The sequence below is a fragment of the Urocampus carinirostris genome, chromosome 7 (assembly GCF_059441175.1).
Source record: "Urocampus carinirostris isolate Australia breed hairy pipefish chromosome 7, RoL_Ucar_1.0, whole genome shotgun sequence".
NCBI lineage: Eukaryota > Metazoa > Chordata > Actinopteri > Syngnathiformes > Syngnathidae > Urocampus > Urocampus carinirostris.
This window is the reverse complement of record NC_142355.1, coordinates 26,948,843-26,968,824: the sequence shown is the minus strand read 5'-3', so window position 1 is coordinate 26,968,824 and position 19,982 is coordinate 26,948,843. Positions and strand designations below refer to the sequence as shown.

Genomic DNA, 19,982 nt, shown 5'->3' with positions numbered 1-19,982 from the left:
TGCATGTATCAGGGCACTGAGGGATTTACTGATAAGAAATAGAAAGAAAATAATTCCGAATAATTGACCATGTAGTTAAAGACACTGATCAGGTCAATGATTTTTTCACGCCAGTTGAACTCACGTTTCCTAGAAAATTCCAAAAGCCAAATCACTGGTAAGCTATTTTCAGAACCTGTCACAGGGTACTCAGGTGCTCTTAGGAGGGTACCTGGGGGCCGCGGGCACCAAGTTGGTGGCCCCTGATCAAAAGGTTATGAATACATGAATGAAACTGAAATGAATAACTCCATCAATCCTCCTACTGGTAAATCTCTTCAGTCCTTTGCTACTTCAGCTCCTATTCAGATTCAGTACTTGCTCTGCTTACCAACCACTGAAGTCAAGTTCATAAGACAAATAGATGGCGAAATGCACAGCCTTGAGGAAGAGAATAAAGTTGGCACTTGCAGCTAATGGCGTCTGACGTACACTCGGCCGTGAAATGACTTTTCCTGATCTGGACGATAGCGCCTCTTTTCTATTCAGATCAGCGACCAAACACCCTTCCCCCCCTCCAAGACCGCCTCAAATGGTACGGCAGCGATAAGCTCACAAACGATAATGGAAGATGAGTCATTTCAAAGAGCTCTGCCAATTTCGCTTTTGTTTATTCAAGCCAGCTGATGCACTCCTGCAAGTCTGGATCTGTGATGTGCGGCTATTGGAGCAATTCCTTTTAAGACCTTAATTGTGAGAAGTGAACCGGGTTCCCCTTAGGTGAAGAATGTATAATTAGTTGAAAATGCGGCTTGATGATGATCCTGTTTATGAGCCGGTGATGAGGCCCTGAAGGGCGAAGGCAAACATGGCAGCGCGCTAATCCTCGTGAGGATCGACATTCGGCGTTGGCAGGAAATCATTGAGCTGCTTTCCATTTAGCATTTCACAAGTCGTCTGTAAAGTTCTGTTGCTGACAGGTGGGGGATTTTTTAAGGGTTATTGTTCTATTTTCTTTATTAATTATCCATTATCCGTTATCGGTCAGTTCATAATACGCTACAAAGCCTAGGAGCCGGGACTCTTACTCTCAGCCAAAAGGCCAAGCTAAGGTCCTAGCCCCAAAGCCTTGCTGCGATCATTGCGAATGCACCGTTCCCGGAGGTACTGCAATACCGGGCCGATGCGTGGAGTGGACAGAGCAAGCTCTTTTCAAAAACCGTGAATTTCGCATTCACGGTATAGCTTTTTTTGACAGGTGCGCATTCTCCAAGGACATCTGACTGGTGACACACAGAATCCTCTCCTAATATGATTTAGTACATGTACCATTAGTATCACCATCTTAGTGATGGTAAACTGAAAGAGCCTTTACCTTATGTTGTGCTTTGAATTCGGCAGACGGCTGGCATTGCCTAGATTGGCTTTTTAAAAATTGCCTTATTGTTAATGTTTATTTATTTTTTATGGATATTATTTTCAATTATATAGGGCAGCACGGCTGCTGAATAGTCTGTGCGCGTCCGTGGCACAGTTCTGAAGTCATGGGATCAAATCCGGCTACCAGCTTTCCTGTGCGGAGTTTGCATGTTCTCCCCCTTCTTGCCTGGGTTTCCTCCGGGCACTCCGGTTTCCTCTCACATAAAAACATGAATGTCAGGTTAATTGGAAGGTCCAAATTGCCCCTAGGTGTGAATGAGCGTTCGAGTTGTCCGTTTCTGTGTGCACTGTGACTGGCTGGCAACCAGTTCAGGGTATCCCCTGCCCACTGCCCAAGACTGCTGGGATGGGCTCCAGCTCCCCCACGATCCTGCTGAGGATAAGCGGTGCAGATAATGGATGAATGGATATATCTATATATAAATATATATATATGTATATTAAATGTATTACATTTTTAATTTCAGTCTTCTTATTCATGAAATATATTCATTTCATCTAAATGTTGATTTTCATTATTTTCTTAGTATACATGCATTCATTTCTAATTCAATTTTTTAAATTTCAATTTACTTGTAGGTTTGCATTTTTTTTAAATCCATTGTTTACATTTGTATACATACTTATTTTAGTCAAGTGTTACATTTTTTTTGTTCATCCATCCATCCATTGTAATTTAGTATTTCTCTTTATTTGATACATTTTATGATTTCAATTTAAAAAAAAAAAAAGTTTTTTTTCCCCCCTTTATTTCTTCTTTCTTTTTTACATCTGCAAATGTCTTCTCATAATTCTTTTTACTTGTCATCCGTCTTTGAAATATTTTTTTCCAAATTGGGTCATACATTGACTTAACCACTCATTCCACAATGGTTTTGTTTGTTTTTGTTTCTAATAAAATGACCCAGTTTTTAGACTAAGATGCTAGATTTTACAGTTTTAGTGTTATTTAGTTTAAAACACAACTCCTCAGTTTGAGGGCTTGAAAAACCGAATGGTACATTTTTTTCAAGTATTTTTGCTATTTTTGCACATTTAGGTTATTTTCAGCCAAGTGACCTAATTTGTTAGATACAAAAAAGTTATCCAAAGTTTAAGTTACTATAAACAAACCTACACTTTTCCTCAAGGTAATTAAAATATATATGTATTTTTTTGCCAAATAATCCTATAACTTTTAGTATGTTTTATTCTTTTCCAGTCTAGGAAGTTGGTCGAAGTGATGTGCGTGAAAAAAAAGGAACACAATGAAGCAAATAAAATGAAGAAATGCCAGTTTATGGTATCTTGCTGGATTATTACTGCTTCTGAGTGCCATTAAGTCTTCAACTGGACCATGTCCAATACATTTTCTCTCTCGTTTGGGATTTGAGTCTCGGTGTGCCAGCTTCCAAAATGGTAGGCAATTGCATTCTTGGCAGTTCTTTCGTGTTTTACAGCCTAGATGCTATCACAGCGTTGGACTAAAAGCTTGCAGCTACTTCTCGTGCCACTTTTGATGTCCAAGAACCCTAGATTACATCATTCAGCACTAAAGAGAAACAACTAAAACCAGAACTAAATCCAACTTCTCTGACAGACTGCCACTACTATTGTAGTGAACAGCAAGAACATGAGCATGAACTTGCGATTAAACAGCGTCCTCTCGAGAGCAAGCTCTCATGCCACGCCTTTGGTGTCTGTCCCTAGACACTCGGAGGGGGCCCACCGGCTCCCAGCCGGGCCTCTTTAATGAGGACTGGCCCCTGTGTGTTTGATCCTTCTGCCAAGCAGGCAGCCCCTGCAGTCTCATGCCTATTCATCAATCCCCATTGCCTTAGGTAGACTATGGATTCAAAGCGAAAGCACTCCCGAGCGGTTGTTCGATTTCAAAACAGGGTTGACAGGAAAAGAGTGCAAGGGGGGAGAGAAAAGCAGGGAAAAAAAGGGAAACTATTTCATTGTGTACTTTGTGGTGTCGCAAATGGATATGGAAGAGACATGGATGTTTTAGTTCCAGTGGCCCTAAAAATGCCTAAAACTCTATGAAAAAGTTCTCATTGGCTCCGTTTAATAATCCAATTGGAAACGAACTATTGCCAGAATTCCGATTTTGTAAAGCCACAGAGATCTGATTAAGATCTTAGTCCAACTGCCAGTTTTCCAATTAAAATGATTGGGTTAGTATTGTTGCTTTCCAATTAATTGTGGATGTACACTTATTCGGGTAATCCAATCGCTTGTACGCACCCGCTAGTTTTCCGGAATATTTTTGTGCCGCAAAGCATTGTGGAACTTGAAGTACAGAGACAAATGCATTGTGTTTCTTGGCTACTCTGGCATGCAATCAGCGTTTACCTGGTCCGGAATACTTTTATGCCGCAAATTACTGTGGGTCTTGTAGTACAGAGACAAAATACTTCAATTGAATTGCCTTTATTGTCATTGATAAAAACGTAGAGAGCGTTGTTTACAACCAGACTAGAGATGACACTCCAAGATAAAAACACAACTTTTTAGCGTTTACTTATTACTTTCTATGGACATTTCATTTTTATTTTCTGCCCCAAGGCAAAACTGCTTCAGTTGCATCCATCCATTTATAGAGGATGCCACAAACGTTTTCATCTATATATAGTGTAATTCTACACTTCTGGCTGATGCTGTAACGGAGCCCACTTTGGAGCGAGAGCGATCAAACACTGTATTTTATTAGATTTGGTGAGTTACATGAAAAAAATCATCTTTTTTTTATTGTCAATAAGTGAATGCGGAAGCGACATTTATTTGCGTACTGACGTTGCTTTCGTTCCTCCCTTGTAATGGAAATACGTGTAGACAGTTGTATCGATTAATATACAATGTAGGATTATGCTTCTGTAAAAACACCAGATGCAAAAAATGGAGCCTACTTTTGGAGTGAGAGCAATCAAGCAGAATACTTAATGTTAAATTAGCTGAGTGAATTAAATGGTCCTTATTTTATTGTCAATACAGTAGTTGAACGTGGAAATAACATTTAGAATAGAATAGAATAGAATAGAATATACCTTTATTGTCATTGTTACAAAATGGGTTAACATATTGTGACAACGAAATTGGGCATGACACTCCAGTTTTACACATTCACAGTGAGGTATGAGCCAAGAAGATAAAGGAACAGAGAAGATAAGGTTATAAAACAAGGGGGATAAGGCTATAGTTATCATTGACATGGTATTTACACAAGAAATGTCGGCATGTGGGATGTTACATACAGTGTTGTCGTGATACCGTTGGTATCGTAAGGGTTGTGCAATATTGCATTTGGTGCAAAGTCATCATAGTGCAAAAAATAGTCAGCATATGTATTGGTGCAAACATAGACAACATAGTGCAGAAAAAAGGAAATGGTCAGACATTGTGCAAGGTGAGCAGTAAACGTAGTGCAGTCGACATGTGCAAGAACATAGACATTAGTACCATTATATTCGTATGAGGTAGTGTTGGCACAAGTTTTCAGGTTTTTTGTGCTGTGTCTGTTTTGAGCAGTGAACAAACATAGTGCAGACAGCATGTACGTGAGTACCATTTTACATTCGTGTGAGGTAGTTTTTTGCAACAGTTTTCAGTTTTTTTGTGCGGTGTCTGTTTAGGGTGGTAATGGCTGTGGGGAAGAAGCTGTCTCTGAGTCTGTTTGTTTTTGCTTTGTGTGACCTGTAGCGCTTGCCGGAAGGCAGCAGGTCGAAGAGGTGGTGGCCGGGGTGAGAAAAGTCCATGATGATGTTTTCTGCTCTGCTGAGGTTATTTGCACAATGACGTTGCTCTCGTTTCTCTTGTAATGAGAATATGTCGTGATTACCGATGTGAATCACCTGTGCCCGCTCCTTTGGCGCCAACTGCCTCGGACTCTGATTGGCTCCCTGTCCCTATTCAAGCCCACTCCCGTCTGTCCCCTTTTGGCAGTCCGTCTGCGAACCTCAGTGAATACTAGGAAAGCCTTTTTTGACCCTGACTCCCACCTGTCCCATTTTTGCTCCCGTCTGTCTCCGTCTACAACCCGTTTTGATCTCGACCACGTCTGCTCTCCCGTCCCGGCTTACGACCCATTTCTGACCCCGACCACATTGTTGCTCTCCTGTCACGGCTATCGACCTGTTTTTCCGTCCTTGAAACCGCATCGCTCGCTATGGAAGATCCACTTACGTGTTCGAATCACAATCCTAGTACAAGAGCGACTTGCTTCCCGCGCCTAGCAAACACCGGATCGTGGGCGCAGCCCTTCCTCTTTCCCTTAATAAAACTTGTCAGAATCGTAACGGGGGCAGCACGGCGGTGCAGTTAGTGTCATGGGAACCTGTCATGGGTTCAAATCCAGCTCCAGACTTCGTGTGCGGGGTTTGTATGTTCTCCCCGTGCTTGCGTGGGTTTCCTCCGGGCACTCCGGTTTCCTCCCATGTTCCAAAAACATGCATTTCAGGTGAATTGGCCTGTCCAAATTGTCGCTAGGTGTGAATGAGCGAATGAGTTGTCTGTCCCTGTGTGCCCTGCGATTGGCTGGCAACCAGTTCAAGGTGTCCGCTGCCCACTGCCCGGAGATGGCGGGGATCCCCCCCCCCGCGACCCTAATGAGGAGAAGCGGTACGGCTAATGAGATGAGATGAGAATCGTAACGCAAATGGGTCCTGTCTCTGTTCTGGTCCTGACAGAATATTCGGAAACGCCATATATACAGGCTTCTTCATTTGTCTCAAGCCATGTAAACAATTAATCCAGATTGCCCTAATAATCCAACTTCTGATCCAGTCGAACTATCCACTAAATCTAAACTTATTCGGTGACTAACCGTCATCATTGACCGTCTTTGTTTTTTCTTTGAAGGATGGAGGTTTGCTGATCAATAACCCCACAGCACTAGCCATCCACGAGTGCAAGTGCCTGTGGCCCAACACGCCCTTGGAGTGCGTGGTTTCGGTGGGCACGGGACGCTTCGAAACAGCGGGCAAGGGCAACAGTGGAACCTACACAAGCCTCAAAACTAAAATCAACCACGTCATTAGCAGCGCTACAGACACTGAGGGTAAGTGATTATTACAATTGGCTTTCCCACCTGCCCAAAACAAAGATCAGGTATCAGCTTTTAAATACAGTTTTGGAACATTAGCTGAACATTTTGAATACTTGAAACATTCATTTACTCTCTTTTCAACATATTTTTTGAGCTACGTTCGAGAAAAAATATTATATTCTCCTTACTATGAAAATGATTGTTTATTGAAATGAGAAAGAGATTGCCGTCGCTTATACCGTTTTTCTTCATTTAAATCATGGGTGTCAAATATTTTTTAAGAAAAACAATTCTCACGAATGACAAACTAATAAAATATATGTATTTCTCATATTGTCTTCACCAGCCATGGCCATCATTTTTATTTGAAGTAAAACAACTTTGGTAGGAGTTTCCTTAATGTTCTCTGGTTGATTAATGTTAGTCAGCAAATAGATTTACCATGGGTGCATTGCAAGTGGCGCCTGGCTTTAGAGACATCCAGTGGACATATTTTTTGTTTGACTTGGTGCAGCTCTTTCTTCTCTTGGGTTTCTCTTAGCATTGTGTCGCAGGCCACATTAATTGATGTGGTGGGCCACATTTGTAGACGATAAGCCGCTTCCTCCTTCCGCTTCGAAAAATGTATCTTGACAACAGGTTGAATTATCAAGACAGGCTGAGAACACCCTCTTGTGGTTTAGTGTGAAAGTAACATGTGAAATGATGTACTATTCTGGTAATAAAAATGTAAAACTCAATGCTATTATAATGTATTAATGATTTCATATATAAGTCTCACGGGAGTATAAGTCGCACCACTGTCCAAACTGAAAAAAACTGTGACTTATGGTCCGAAAAATATGGTGTGTGTGTGTGTATACATATATATATATATATATATATATATATATATATATATATATATGATGTGTGTCTGTGTGTGTGGAACGGATTTACTTATTTAGCTCATTTCTGTTTTTGTTTTGTTAGTTTTTTTAAATGTAGGTGCTTCAGAGGCATTTAAAACTCTGAAAACAAATTCAGTAAAAATAATATGAGAGAATAAAAATATTTTGAACGAATCTCGAAAGTAATCTATTCATATCCTCCTTTTAAAATGCTAAATCAAAGTAATTTATTTTTTTGATTTGGAATAAATTCAACAACAAAAATTCAGACTCCAAGGCTTGTGAACCTACCCATTTCGTTAGAAGAAGGATTTTGGGTCAATTTCAAAATAATTGGGTTTTTGTGATTTAGAGACCCTGCCGTACTTACAAACAAAGTCGTTCCGGACGATCTTTCGTAAGTTGAATTTGTTCGTAAGTTGCTTCAGTGCTATATCTTGTATGTTCAAGGTTTTTATAAGGTTAAGGTTTTTATAAGTATGTTTAAGGCTTGGATCAGTGACTTGTTTTGTACTAAAAAATAAACATTTCTTAAAATAATATGTTCTATCAAGATAAATAAAGTTTTGTTTAGCTTACTTTTGGAAGATGAGCTTCAAGAGGTTATCCACCGTGGTATAGAGTGGCCGATAAAAAGCTTCAAGCTTTTTTTATTCCACTTTCATTTCAAATAAAACGGCCCGCCCCTTCTTTACACTTTACACCAACCATAGTGAATGGATGCACGAGATATTTAACCATAAAAATGTCAAAGTTCTTACACACGAACTAGAAGGGGGAAGCGGATTTCTTCTTAGGGGTGGATGCTGGGAAAGAGGCACTACAGTACTGTCCTGTACTCAGAAAAACGTGCACATAATACAAAATCTAACTTACAGCAATGTCCGGATTTTTTTTGACACCTCGAAATTTTTTTTCGTATCTACCGTTTTTTTGTAACTCCAATGGTCGTAAGTAGGGGGCATCTGTATTTAAGACATTAACTCATTTAATGTTAGCCTTTCAACAAACTTAAAAATCCAAATTCAACACGGCTTCGCTTTGCGCAGTGGCAGTATCATAGCCCATGAGGTTATTTCGATTATGTTACTGACTTGAATTGTACACTGTAGCTTGGCCTTTTGGCCTTATGCTTGAGAGCTCATTTTTGCATTCTGGAGATGGAATAAGAGCTTGCTCTGTCCACTCCACGCATCGGCCCGGTATTGCAGTACCTCCGGGAACGGTGCATTCGCAATGATCGCAGCAAGGCTTTAGGGCTAGGACCTTAGCTTAGCCTTTTGGCTGAGAGTAAGAGTCCCGGCTTTGTAGCGTATTATGAACTGACCGATTACGGATAATGGATAATGAATAACGAAGATAGATCAATAACCCTTAAAAACCCCAAAACCCCCCTCACTTGTGGAAGTCTTTTTTTTCCTGATATGAAGCTACACAGATTTCAAAGAAGCCTACTTAACAGTCTGTGTGAACTCAAATCACCCATGAGCTGTCACGTTTTGTTCCAGTGAAGACGTTTGAAAAAAATAAGTGTTGCTTTTAAGCCCAGTAAAGAATGGCGACATTTCATAGTGTATTTCGACCAATAAATCTTATTTGGCACGCTCCAAAATTTTCCACAGATTTTTTTTTTCTCAACTAAAAATCAATATACCTGAAGTGCTGCGTGGCTCACAAAAGTCAATGTTCAGGAATAATGCTGTGTGCACATAAAGAACCAGTCAGCTCGTTCTGTCCTTTCCACACACTGGCAAACCTTTTTTGTTGTCTGCATTTTTTAGGCACTTTTGGGTCAAAATCAATCCCATTTTGAAAATAAATAAATAAGGGTGTCGCAGCTAGCCGCAAAGCAGAAAACGACCCCCTGAGTTGGAGTGAACTGACAGAACAAAGATAGGCAATTCAAGTTTGTTTTCAAGTCTGGTGAATATCAATAAGCAATGGCCTGCAGATATGTTTTTAGTTGGTGCTCCTTGGCTCGTGTTGCAAAAAAGGTGCCCTTTTGTTTGTTCTTTGTCACATTAATTAGACAACAATTAGCTAAGCTGAATAATGACTTACATGTTTTTTAGTCCACATTTTCAATTTGTAAATATGATGTTTACATGACAAATAATGTCATAAAAAACCCTAGGTAGCTGAATTCTTTTTAGGGTTTTGTAAAGTATTTGGGGCTTGAGTAATGTACAAAGTGGTAAAACTACATTTTCTTAGCCTAAACTCCTATCTTAATGACTAATTTTGGATCCAAACACGATAAAAACAATTTTAAAAAAATTGCCTTTGACATTCATGCATAGTGAAACAAAATTTTGAACTCATAATTTTATAACAATATGCGCAAAAGTGCTTCTAGCTATCCAGCTATCTAGCTTTCCAGGCAGCTATCTATCTATGTATGGCTACTTTCTAGTCTATATATGGCTAGCTTTCTATTTAGCTCGCTAGCGATTTTAATACTAATAATGCCAACAAAATTAACAACCATATCAATCATTTACCTCCCGTATTTTCAGCACTCTAAGGCGCACCTAAAAGCAATTTTCTTTAAAACGCTGACCATGCGCCTTATCATACGGTGCGCCTTATATATGGATCGATATTGAGTCGCAACAGGTCTGGTAACTCCGGTAAGCAGCTGCCGACTCGATTTTCCCCCGTAGAAGAAGTAGTGCGCAGTGAATCCTGGGATATATATAACGGGGTTTTATTTCCTAACCAATGTGTCAATCATCATTGGAATCGGTCATTATTGGCTAAAGTTATTCGTAGATAAAGAGGCGGATGCTTTTTAGAATATACAGGCTCGTTTCGGCTTAAGTAATGTAAAACAAAGTCTGCAATTGGCCCAAAAATATGTGAATCACAAATTCGGTTGGTGTAAAACTAAGACAAAAAAATTGTACTTGTCTCTTCATTTGTAAACTGGAATTATGGGGCTGGACAGACGGCTAGCAACAAGATACGAAAGACAGATGCTTTTTGGCGGATTTTTTTTTTGTCTGTATTACTGCGTGCCTTGGAGTACGTAAATATTTTGCACGGTTGGATTTACTTCACTCACGGATGTAAGGGGACCATGGTTGCGTATTATTATCGAATGTGATGGCTGCAAGACGACGTCCTTTGTGAACTACCCCGGCTTTGTATTTTTCAGGTATATTGTTTCAGACTGATGGTGATGTTTCTGTGATGAGTCGGCATATCTTGAATTCCAAGAGTTTAAGCTTTTAAATGGTATTTGGCATGGCGTATTTCAGTGACTGGTGACATTGTACAGACAGCGTGTCTGTACGTGTCCGAGACAAGTATTTGCTTCTCAACAGTCAACGTTATGGGGTTAATGAAGTTAGTCTGACCTATCTGACTGTTTTTTTTGACGTTCCCACGTAGCGCCTTATAGTCCGGTGCGCCTTATGTATGTAAAATATATGACAAAAGACTATGTTTTGGTGGGGCGCCATATCATCCGGTGCGCCTCATAGTGCAGAAAATACGGCATTTACTTTTTACTACCTTCTTTGATTATACAAGCTCATCATTTTAGGAGGGTATTTTATTTTATTATTGTAAATTTGGCCTTGATGTGAGTACATATGCAGTATTTACGTTATACCCACTGTATATCCATATACAAAGTATATACGGTAGGGAGAACATCTCCATGAAGAGAAAGTCATCGTTCGCGTACACAGTGCTTGAGACTCCACCTCCATAACTGTATTCAGTTGTATTTTTTCCGGAATTGTAAACATGCACACCTATGAATAAGCATAAAGAAGGGCGAAAGAAGTTCTTGTTTTACATCATTGATATTCTTGTTTAGAGGTTAGTCCCAATCTATGGTCGGACTCCTTCGCTGTGCCTGAATTTGGCTCCTGTCCTGCTGTTTGTCTGCACTTGACCTAGATGTTATTTCTTGTTCCTGGCATATTTGGGATTAAGCTCTCTACTCATCTTGTCTCCTTTTGTGAAAACAGCGGATTACACTTTGTTTATTACAGCCCTCTTGCTTGTCGCAGCGTTCCTGAGCTTGCCACTCGGAGTTTGTGTATCGGAAGTGTCTGTGTTTCGATGTCAACGAAGCCCACGGGACAATAATGCGCGGTGGCTCAAATATTATACTTGAACTCCCGGAAAAGGACTGGTGTAGAGATGTCAGCTTCAATGACTATGTTCACATGCAGGGAATAGTCCAAATGGGATCAGAAGTCTGATCTTTGGAACAATCCAAAAACATTGTTTACATGCCAGGAGACAAAGGAAAAACACTGTCTACATGGTGTTTACAAGTATTCTGATTGCAAGGGCTAAACATGAGCGACATCATGGCGCAAATAGACGTTGTTTCAGCATTTTCTCTGTTTATTTAACTTGTTATTGTTTTGTTGAGCAGCTTTCAAAACGGATGATTCTCCTGATCTGATATTTTGTTATAAAATGGTAGGATACTGTCAATTAAATGTGTTCATTTTTAGTAATATTTTTCTTATCTTACTGTATTTTCTATGACTGTATTGTATTTTTTTAGTAGAAAAGAACAAATATCACGTGAAATCAAAGTAAGATCACCTAAAACATAATTGGCTGATTATACTACAATTTTTTAGTTAAAACATATAGTTCAATTGACTTCTATTTGTGCTTATTTTAAATATATAATTGTATCGTTATATAAAAAAAAATATTTTCTGCCAAGATTTTTTATGTTTGACTAAATATTTAACTTGCTTTTGTAGTACAACAAGTATTATTTTCTCACCTACACTATATTTTCAACATATTTTTTGGTTACAAAAGTAAAAACAAAAAAGGCTGCCTGGCCCGACAGAAACTCATTCTGCCCGCCTCGGCTTTCAACGATATGCGATTGGGGATTATTGATCATGAACGCATGAGTGCAGATCATTTTAGATAGATAGATAGATAGATAGATACTTTATTCATCCCCTAAGGGAAATTCACATTTCCAGCAGCATATCTGAGCTGAGAACAGTACAATAATAAAGCCAAAAGAATACAATATACAAATACCCAGTGTGACGTGCAAATGCCCACTTTAGCATGTTATATAGAGTAACCAAATAGTGCTACACAGAACACATAATGCAGTAAGATTCAGTAATATCCAATGTAGGTGGTGTGGTTTAATGTGGGCCTTTACTCTGCCGGGTGGAGTTAAAGAGCCTCATGGCATGAGGAAGAAAAGATCTCTTCAGTCTGTCCGTAGTACAAGACAGTGACAGCAGTCTGTCACTGAAACTGCTCTTCTGTCCGGAGATAATGCTGTGAAGCGGATGCGATGGATTGTCCATGATTGACCTCAGCTTTTTCAGTGCCTGTCTCTCAGCTACTGTTGTTAGGCTGTCCAGCTCTTTGCCCACAACAGAGCTCGCTTTCCTAGCCAGTTTATTGAGACGAGAGGCATCCTTCTTCTTGACGCTGCCTCCCCAACACGCTGCCGCATAGAAGAGGGCGCTTGCCACTACTGTCTCATAGAATATTTTCAGGAGCTTTTTGCAGATGTTGAAGGAGGCCAGCCTTCTGAGGAAGTAAAGTCGGCTTTGCCCTTTCCTACATAGAGCTTCTGTGTTGGCAGTCCAGTCCAGTTTGTTGTCCAGCTGCACACCCAGGTATTTGTAGGTCTGGACAAATTCTACACATTCTCCCTTGATGGTTACAGGAACCGGATGAGTTCTGGTTCTCCTGAAGTCCACCACCATCTCTCTGGTCTTGGTGGTGTTTAGGTGCAGGTGGTTTGCGTCGCTCCATCGGACAAAGTCCTGAATCAATTTCCTGTACTCCTCCTCCTGCCCGTTTCTGATACATCCCACGATCGCAGTGTCATCTGCAAACTTTTGCACATGGCAGGACTCAGAGTTGTACTTAAAGTCCGATGTATATAGAATGAATAGGAACGGAGAGAGAACGGTCCCCTGCGGAGATCCTGTGCTGCTAACCACGGTGTCCGATGTACAGCCCCCCTGTTTCAAATACTGCGGTCTGCCTGTCAGGTAGTCAGTAATCCATTCTACAAGGTGTGAGCTAACTCCCATCTCTGTCAATTTCCTACTCAGTAGCAGAGGCTGTATGGTATTGAAGGCACTAGAGAAGTCCAAAAATGTAATCCTCACAGCCCCCTTCGCCCTATCCAGGTGAGAGAGGGATCGGTGTAACATGTATAATATAGCATCCTCCACTCCCACCTTCTCCTGGTAAGCAAATTGCAGTGGGTCGATGGCGTGACGGACCTGTAGCCTCAGGTGGTGCAGCAGCAGCCGCTCCATGGTCTTCATCACATGTGATGTCAGGGCGACTGGCCTGAAGTCGTTGAGTTCCTCTGGTCTTGATTTCTTTGGGACTGGGATGATGCAGGATGTTTTCCACAGCTGAGGGACCCTCCCCTGTTCAAGGCTCAGGTTGAAGATGCGCTGTAGAGGGTCTCCCAGCTCAGACGCACAGGCTTTCAGCAGTCGGGGGGATATTCCATCCGGACCAGCTGCCTTGCTGGTTCGTAGCCTTCTCAGCTCCCCACACACCTGGGCTGAAGTTATTTTTAGTGGGGGGATGTCTTCCATGCTAGTGTCCAGAGGGGGAGGGGGAAGGACAGCTGCACAACTCAGGGGTGAGGATGAGGCGGATTGGTCAAACCTGTTGAAAAAGTTGTTCAACTGGTTGACTCGCCCCACATCTATATCCACAGCCACACTCTGCTTGGTGCTGCAGCCAGTAATTGTTTTCATCCCTTCCCACACCTCCTTCATGTTGTTGTTCAGCAGCTTTTTCTCCAACTTCCTCCTGTACTGCTCCTTCCCTTTCTGGAGCTGGACTTTGAGCTCCTTCTGTACTCGTTTTAGCTCCTGATGATCACCATTTTTAAAGGCCCTCTTCTTTTGAAAGTTACAGCAAAAAAAAAAAACCCCGCTAGGCCCAAGAAAAGTAGGCTCTGCCAGTCCTTACTCACAATAGTAATTGATTAGGGTTGATAGATCGCGGCCGCATGAGTGCAGGGATTTTTGGTGGACAGAATAAAAAAAAAGCTGCCAGGCTCATCACATTTGCGCTCTGCAACCCACTCGCAGCAATATGCAACAGGGATAATTGATTGTGGAATCTTTTTCAAACCGCAATGCACTGAGGCCGCGGATTACGAATAATCACAGCAAGGTTACAGATTGGGTCTTTGCTTTGGTGAGGACTGAGCATATTTTTTAAGTGATCACATAATATTGGTGGGGACAGAACTATTATTGCTTGATATTGAAGGGGATTAGAGGTAAGATCAGTACTGAAATAAACCAGCACGATCAGGGCCCGCGGGTATTGAAGCCCAAAATAGCCAGAGTCTGAACAATAATCTTGATTTGAGGGACTCGGCTTGAAGAAAACCCAAATTTTCATTATTTATTTGTGAGGGCCAGGCTGCACTCTCATGGCCTTTTTTATATCATCCACCCATCATTTTTATTTATTTATTTTTCTTTGTGTATCGCGGTGGAAGATACACGCGTTGGATTCAGTCCCCCTCTCTCACAGTGGTAAGCGCAACACTCAACACGCCGAGTCGGGCTGAGTTGCACAATGGGAGTACCGAATCTATCGACCAGATCCTCCATTGCGCAGATCCTCCACCGTGACACAAAGAAAAAGAAACAGAGACCAATGACGTATGGATAATCTTTGAAAAAGAGCAAGAGAGAAGCCCAGCCCGGCCCTAACCTGAATGTATGTGAAATTTTAGGCCCGGGCCTAACCCAAATTTTGGTTCAGGCTGTGGATTAAGATCCTACCTCTAGTGGGAACACGTTATCTCTGTCCATGCCAAACATAACATACACTCTCGAATTACATTATTTTCACTTATTTTCACACGGTTCCGGCCTTCCTTGCCTCGCCCGGGTTCGCTCGGCCTCTCACTGCCTTTTCCATTATATATTGGTGCTGCGGCGTGATGTCATTTCAGTGTCATATTTGGTTCGAATCTTCGGCGCGAACCAGAAGCACGCTCACACAAGCGCCAATGGGTCAGGAGTGCCCCAACGTTAACGCACCAATCAGTGGTCGGCAGTGACGCACGTGACGTTTAAGGTCCCCGGTCCTCAACACAGAGGGTTCCTAAAGCTGGGCTCCCAGTTACTAAGAATTGGTTACTTTTTCATAATGGAAAACCAAAAAAGGCTGATTGAGGCGAGGCGAGGAAGGCCAGAACCGTGTAGTGAAAAAGGGACATTAAAAATGTACTTACATCTGTTGTGTGATTGTTTGACTGTTCAGAGGTCCACGCCATGCTGGACGGCTTCCTGCCTGCCAACACATACTTCCGTTTCAACCCGTACATTAGCGAGGACATCTCCATCGACGACAACAGGCAAGCCAAGCTTGCGCTGCTGCAGGCCGAGGGAACCCAATACCTGGAACGAAACGAAGAAAAACTACGCAAGGCAGCTCGCATCCTCAGCAGGGAGAAGCGATCTGTGCAGAGGTTAGCCGAGTGGGTCAGGACCAGGGCCGACATGTATCACTTTTTGTCCTTGAGCACTTTTAGGTTTTAGCCACAGAAAAACAGAAACAAAAGAAATGTTTTACCTCACTCATGCAGAATTTCTTTCCTTCTTCTGCCACATTTTAAATCAAAGCCTCGTGTTTTGTATTCTTGGGGTAACAAAAGCACGCACCGATTTTCATCCCTGCATGAGTATCGTGTCTACTTGAATTGTTTTTTGTTTTTTTTATATTCTCACTGCTGTGTCACAAGCTTAAAAAACTAGGAATTCCCCCGTCTTGTTCTTCTTCTTTTTTTTCTTAAATATTAGGTCTCCCGATTGTTTTAACTTCAGTGAGAGCATAACTCTTTTTTTTTTTCAGAACAAATGGTACACGACCAGAAAAAAAATGTTTAAGAACAAGTTGTTTCCCTTTTGCCTCTGTAGTGTGTGTGGCATACTCAATGATCAACTGTCCTTATACGCTGCAAAGAACCCAATTAGAAAATTTGAAAAATGTATTATACTACACAATAGTTTTCTTTCCAAGAAAATAAATCTTGTAGATAGGTTTCACATTTACAGAAATATTTTCAACTTTTTACTAAAGCAATTTCTAGTAATATAAAATTACTATAAAGACATAGCTGAATATAATAGGTACTACTAACAATACTCAATAATATGAATACAACAAATAATAAAACTGAATACTCATTTAAAAAAAAAAATCCATCCATAATTTTCTTCAGCCCAGCAGGGAAGCCCAGACCTCCCTATCCCCAGCCACTTCATCCAGGGTGTCCAAAGGGATCCCGAGGTGTTCCCAGGCCCGCCTAGAGATGTAGCATCTACAGTGTGTCCCGGGTCATCCCCGGGAACCTACTAGCAATGGCACATGCCCGGATTACCTCAAAAGGGAGGCGTCTGGAAGGCATCTTTATCGGATGCCCGAGCCACTTCAAATGCCTCCTCTCAATGAAGAGGAGCAGTGGTTCTTCAGTGATTCCCTTTCAGGTGATCAAGCTTCTCACCTTATCTGTAAGGGAGAACCCAGCCACCCTGCGAAGGAAACTCACTTCAGCCGCTTGTCCTTTCAGTCACGACCCACTGTTCATGACGATAGTTAAAGGTGGGAACATAGATCGACCGGTAAATTGAGAGCTTTGCCATTTGGCTCAGCTCTTTTTTCACCACGACGAACAGGTTCAGGCTTTGCATGACAGCAGAGACTGCACCGATCAGTCTGTCAATCTCCTATTCCATCTTACTCTCACTTGTGAACAAGATCCTGAGATATTTGAACTCCTCCACTTGTGGCAGGATCTCTTCCCCATCCTGGATGCGGCATGCCACCCTTTTCTGGCTAAGAACCATGGTCTCAGACTTGGAGGTGCTGATATTCATCCAGGCTGCTTCAGACTGACTCAATGTCCCCTGCCTCCCTCAGGACATGAACGAAATTCTGCCAGAGGTGTGAATTGAAACTATATCTGACAGGAGATTCTGCTAAAGTCTAGCAGCTAGGGGTTCCCAAAAGACTTTCACAACACACTTAGGCCTGCTGGGTTGGACTGGTATCCTCCCTCACCTTTGGAGCCAACACACCACCAGGTTTTGATCAGTTGACAACTCCACCCCTCTTCAAACGAGTGTCCAAAACATGCGTCTGCAGGTTCGATAAAACAATTACAAAGTCGAACTGTGACGTAGGATGTCCTGGCGCCAGGTACAAATATGGACATCCTTATGTTTGAACATGGTGTTTGTTATGGACAAGCCGTGCTGGGCACAGAAGTCCAATAACGAAACACCATTCAGCTTTAGATCAGTCGCGGTGTTCCTCCCAATCATGCCCCTCCAGGTTTCACTTTTATTGCCCACGTGAGCGTTGAAGTCCCCCAGCAGTATGAGGGAGTCCCCATGGGGTGCCCTCCAGAAAGGGTGGGTACTCTGAAATGCTGTTTGGTGCATAAGCCCAAACAACAGTCATGACCTGTCCCACCACCTGAAAGTGAAGGGAAGCTACCCTCTTGTGTACCGAGGTGAACCCCAACAGACAGGTGCTGAGCGGTAGAGCAACTAATATGCCCACACCGGCTCTGCTCTTGCCATGGGGAACTCCAGAGTGGAAGAGAGTCCAACCCACTCTCGAGAGGACTGGAGAGCCGAAGCTGTGTGTGGAGGTGACTCCGACATTGTCCAGTCGGAACCTCTCAACCTCACACACCAACTCGGGCTCCTTCCTTACCACAGAGGTGACATTTCATGGCCCTACAAAAGTGCGCACTGCCGGTTCCCACTCGCAGCAATACGGAATTGGGGATAATGAATCGCGGCCGCATGAGTGTAGTTAATTTTAGGCGGAAATGACAGCAAAAAGGGACGCCAGTTCTGACAAAAGTGGGCTCTGCTGGTCCCCGCTTGCAACAATATGCAATTGAGGATATTGGATTGGGGTCCCATGAGTGCAGTTCACTTTTTGGTGAAAAGAATGGCAAAATAGGGCTGCCCAACAAAAGTGTGATCTGCTGGTCCCTGTGATTGGGATAACGGATCGCAGAGGCACACGTGCTGTTCAATTTAAGTGAAAAGAACGGAAAAAAGCTTTTCGCTTTCCACTTGCTTTCTGTGCGCCTGCTCTCAGCAATCGTCGCTTGGGTAAATGTCGCGGCCAAAACGGTGCAGTTCATTTTAACATGCCACAATGACAATTTCCATTGGGCCAAACCGAAGAAAATGCACTCTGCCATTCCCGCTCGCAGCAATATGCGATTAGGGGATAATGGATCGCGGAATAGTTTTGATATGTGAAGCGCAAAGTAGCGACGGATTACAGTATTTGTTTGAACTTGTCATAACATTGCATCGGTTTCCATTTTGACTATCTGGGTGTGCACCCTGCGGCTCTCTAGTTTCACCCAATGAGTTTCATATAGCTTTTTCAAAAACGTCTGAATACTGAAAAAAAAAGGAAGGACATTTATATTTTTAATCTGGTTCCTGTACGAGAACAAACAGCAAAAAAAACTTAACATTTTTCCTGGTTGTACAATTGTTCAGGATAATTATTTTCATTATTATTACTTAAATTTTTTTTTTTAATTTAATTTATTTTTCTGCTGCTCCACACATTTAAATTTTAGTCCTTTACTGCTCATTCAACATCTCTGTTGCTGCCCCCTGGTCTGGGACCCAGCATATTGTGTATTCTCTCTTCAACAATAAATCCTCAAGGACCAGTTACGAGATAAAAACCCAGGGACTTTAATCCGTAATGAACAATTGCAGTAATTCTTTCAAATTATAATTTATCGCAGCATCCTGCCTCTTGAATTTTGCGCTGAAGAAGTTGCGGTTGATTATAGGCTTTTGTGTGAAATTATTCAGTACTTGATGCAGAGTGTCTGTGATTGACATATGGCCTGATGAACATTGTCTGCAAAGTATTATAATCCCGAATGTTTTGATTGCACTTCATTTAGGATGCATTTCATGGGTTTCGGGCAAATGAGAAAAAAATCACGTTTGCAGCTAGTAAAAGCATTATAAAAAAACTACAGATGTTTATTATTATTTTCTTTTTTAATTTTCCACCGTCCTTCCCAGAAAACTCTAAATTATTATGAGCATGACTGAAAAAAATCCTGAATAAAAGCTTTTAAATGGAAATAATAAAGTACGTGTCTATGTATCCATAATACCTTGTTATCCTCTCTGTGTCATGAACCGGAACAGGATCAGGACCAATGTTCCCTGTAATTTTCCACGGGTCTGAGCGTTCACACAAGGTCGGTGAGCAACACTTGAAACAACAGTGAGCAACGGCAATCCCAAGTGTGGCAACTAAGTCATTATCAAACATGTCCAAAACTTGACATCACGTTACATTTTGCTGAGTTTCCGGCAATGCAAAAAACATTTTCACTTTTGAATGAATTGAATAATGTATTATTGCAAAGGTTGTACGGCCTACAAACGTCATTTGTTTTTACAACAATTCTTTCACGAGATTTCCATTTCTTTTTTTTCCTGGTATCTTTTGTCGCGTAATACTAAAAGTTTCGGGGGCTTATTTAGTCTGTTGCACGATACACAACTGTATTTAATCACCTTTTTTTAGTGGAATACAATGTTGGCAACAAGATTGACTTGGTATAATTG

At 41.7% G+C, this 19,982-nt stretch overlaps 1 protein-coding gene and 1 pseudogene across 2 annotated transcripts in view; both read left to right on the top strand.

Moving 5' to 3' along the window:
- Window positions 1-19,519, top strand: part of LOC148362820 (calcium-independent phospholipase A2-gamma-like) — a 40,044-nt gene extending 20,525 nt beyond the window's left edge. For both annotated transcript variants that reach the window (XM_088340398.1, XM_088340397.1), the window contains exons 9-10: window positions 6,259-6,457; window positions 15,610-19,519. In XM_088340398.1, coding sequence (XP_088196524.1) covers window positions 6,259-6,457; window positions 15,610-15,887 — 477 coding nt within the window. In that variant the 3' untranslated portion in view covers window positions 15,888-19,519. The remainder of the gene's footprint in view (window positions 1-6,258; window positions 6,458-15,609) is intronic.
- On the top strand, window positions 8,444-8,571 carry LOC148362821 (U2 spliceosomal RNA; annotated as a pseudogene).
- Window positions 19,520-19,982: the final 463 nt, after the last annotated feature.